The sequence below is a fragment of the Mesitornis unicolor genome, unplaced genomic scaffold (genome assembly GCF_000695765.1).
Source record: "Mesitornis unicolor isolate BGI_N332 unplaced genomic scaffold, ASM69576v1 scaffold8420, whole genome shotgun sequence".
NCBI classification, from domain to species: Eukaryota; Metazoa; Chordata; class Aves; order Mesitornithiformes; family Mesitornithidae; genus Mesitornis; species Mesitornis unicolor.
This window is the reverse complement of record NW_010158963.1, coordinates 5,085-8,122: the sequence shown is the minus strand read 5'-3', so window position 1 is coordinate 8,122 and position 3,038 is coordinate 5,085. Positions and strand designations below refer to the sequence as shown.

The window sequence follows — 3,038 nt, the reverse complement described above, 5'->3', positions numbered from 1 at the left end:
AGGAGAATGGCCCTCGAGTGCTTTCCTCAGCAAGGACCTTACCCAGCGCCTGCAGCTTTTCATCCAAGGGACACAGAAACAGCGACTGCGTGAAAATCAGCTTGGGTACAGCAGTCTGGGTTGCTTCTGTGTGAACATGGGGAGTATTTGGGGCAAGTCACAGAGGAGAAGGAAAGGGCTTTTATTGACCCATGCTGGAAATGTGTCTGTGTGTGGACCCACGTGTGTGGTTCCCGATGCCTCGAGATCCTGCAGGATCTTACTTGGTCTCGATGAAGGGCACAGGAGGGGTTTCTCACTCGGTCTCTTTCCTTGTAAAAGCACTGGGACCCCTTCTCAGAGGCTTTTTCCCCCCTTTTCCCACTGCTGTGTCCCCAGCAGGGCCCCTCCTGGAGATGACGATGCTGAAGCTTTTTGGGCTGGTCCTGTTCTGCAGCCTCCTCTCGCCCTCTCAGGAGGTGCTGTCGGGGCTGTCCTGCGCCGTCAGCCCCACGGCGATGCAGCACGGTAAGCACATGGGAGCTGGGTTTGTTCTGAGCAATGTGGGATGGGGATGTGGACCCCCCGAGGGTCTTCGTCTTTATTTTATGGCTCCTTGGGGCTGCAGACGAGAGCTCCTGCTGGGGTTTCCTGTGCTGGGGAAATGTCTCTGCTCCAGGCTTCAGCACCCAGCAGCCATACACAGAATTTCGGGGCTAGATCTGCGTTATTTCCTCTTTTTGTCTCAGTTTCTCATTTCCATGGCGGAGCAGCCGATATTTGGCAAACAACCTCTGTGAAGTGTAGCAGCCGTGTTAATATTTGCAATGCTCCAGATAAAGAAATTGGCTTGTTTCAAGGCGCTTCTGTTTCAAACAAACAAGCAAACAAACAAACCCCTTTGCAAATGGGAAATGAATCATGGGCAAAGCTCCCTCTGAGCAGGGAGGCTGTGGGTGCTGGTGGGGGACAACATGGGGTGATCCTGGGTGGGTTTTAAGCCTGGGGTGCTCCCCACTGCTCCCCCTCCTTGTTCATTCACGAAGGGCCGGGTTGGTTTGGTGCATGCTGTAAAACATCACCCCTGGTGTGATTTGAGTGCCGAGGGGTTTGGGGGAGTTTTGGGACTTTGCTGTGTGATGCCACTGCCAGGACAGGTCTGACGGAGCAGGAGAGGCCCCGTCCTGACCCAGAGCTGTTCTGCAGTGCTCGCGGATGCCATCCTCCGAAATGGGCTCCTCCAGCAGCACCTGCAGGGCCTGGTGCTCCCCAACATCATGGGTGAAGGGGGTCTGCTGAACTCCCCCACCAGCATCACCGGGTAAGCAAGGGGGTGGCGAGGGCTTCCCCGTCTGCGCTCCTTGGGCAATAGAAAAGCAAACTCTGAGCTGCAGTTGGTGTGACCGACCCAAAAAGTCACCCTCGGTTTATTCTGATACTGAAATTCTGGCCCAGCAGAGGTTTTCTATGCGGTGGCAAGGTGACTGGAGCGGTGCAGGCGGTGGGTGCAGATGCAGAACAACAGCTCTGATGCTGCCATGGGTATCTCAGACACTTGGGAGAGCTGAGAGAGGGAGGAAGGTGCCGCAGAGGGGCAAAGCCAATGGCTCTGTGACGTTGCCTTCCACCCCATCTGATCCAGGGTGGCCTTCTCCTGGGTGTCAGCTGCAGGCGCTGTCTCCCATAAGGGCGCTGGGCCCTCCTGGTTGTAACACCCATGGCCACAGTGGGTCTCTGTGTGTCCCTGTGTGTCTCTGTGTGTCCCTCGATGTCCCTTGGCTCTCGGAGGTGCCGCTCATCTCTTGTTGCTCGCAGGCTGCACCTGGCCAAGATGCGGCGCCCCAAGCTGCTGGTGGGGCTGCTGTCGGGGATCGGGATGCAGCTCTCCATCACCGCCAGGCTGGAGCTCAGCGGCACCTGGTGAGTGCGGGGGCCATGCTGGGAGCCCCTCTCCACAGTCTCTTTGTGATTTCTGGAAGTTTCTTACCTCTAATAAAGCCCCAGCGCAGAGGAGGCTCCAAGAGGCAGGAGATGGAGGGGCCGTTGTTGCTTTGCCGAGTGTCTCTGGTTGCAGGTTGAGACATGAAATCTGTTCTTCACATTTGCTCTTTTCCAGCCTGGTTGACCTCATTTCAGAGCTGATCAGCATCTCTGTGGACGTGAACGTCACCGCGAGCATTAAATGCACGAATTTTGAGTCGGGCACGGTCCAGGTGGTCATTGAGGACTGCCTCTGCCTTCTCGGCACCGTAAAGATCAAGCTCCTCTCTGGGTAAGTGCCTGGGTTTTCGTTTTCCATGGTGGGCAATGCTCTGCTCTCTACTCGGGGCTGCAGCCGGTTCACCAGGACGTGGCCGGTGCGAAGCTGCGCTGGATCTGGGCCTCGGGGCTGTAATTTCTTTCCCGTTGCCAAAGCCAGATGCTTCAGTGGAACTGGCACTAAATGTGACTGTTGATGAGGGTTAATGTGCCCTCTTTGCCCGTGGAAGTGGTAGATTCTGCAGTTTGGTGCCTCCTCCTGCGCTTTGCTTAGCCAAGGGTAGCAGTGATGGGGCAGGGAGTGTTTTGGGAAAGCAGCACCATTCCTGCCCTGCTCCGTGTTCTGCCTTTGGCTGCTGGCACAGGCGATGCTGGCACCTTTGGTCCAACACCCCGGGTACGGGTGAGCCCATGCAAAACCCCCATCTCTTGCTCAGCCTTATTAAATCCTTGGCAGGAAGAACTTGCTGACTTCATATATTGATGAGCGCAACGGTAAACTGATCAGGGGAAATATTTTCTTTTATTGCCTTTGAATTACTCACTTCTCGGGTTCATCGCCTTTCTCCTAATTAATTTTTGCATTATGCATTGCGTTGCAGTCGGAGCAGCAGCTGGTTTGATGGAGGCTGTGCCAGGGAACAGAGCTTCCCTGCTCTGGGGGCTGTATTTTAGGTTTTAGCGGGACTGAAGTGGTGGTGTGCGGGAAGGGAGCTCCCTGGGGTGTGGATGTGCACCATGGCAGCTCCTCAGCTGTGTCCGCGAGCAGAATTTGGGCATAAATAACAGGCTGTGTTATG

At 55.6% G+C, this 3,038-nt stretch overlaps 1 protein-coding gene across 1 annotated transcript in view; it reads left to right on the top strand.

Moving 5' to 3' along the window:
• Positions 1-395: 395 nt before the first annotated feature.
• Positions 396-3,038, top strand: part of LOC104541152 (BPI fold-containing family B member 4-like) — a gene marked incomplete at its 3' end in the record, with an annotated part of 7,641 nt that continues 4,998 nt past the window's right edge. Inside the window, exons 1-4 of the mRNA XM_010185135.1 lie at positions 396-507; positions 1,186-1,300; positions 1,795-1,899; positions 2,096-2,251. Coding sequence (XP_010183437.1) covers positions 396-507; positions 1,186-1,300; positions 1,795-1,899; positions 2,096-2,251 — 488 coding nt within the window. The remainder of the gene's footprint in view (positions 508-1,185; positions 1,301-1,794; positions 1,900-2,095; positions 2,252-3,038) is intronic.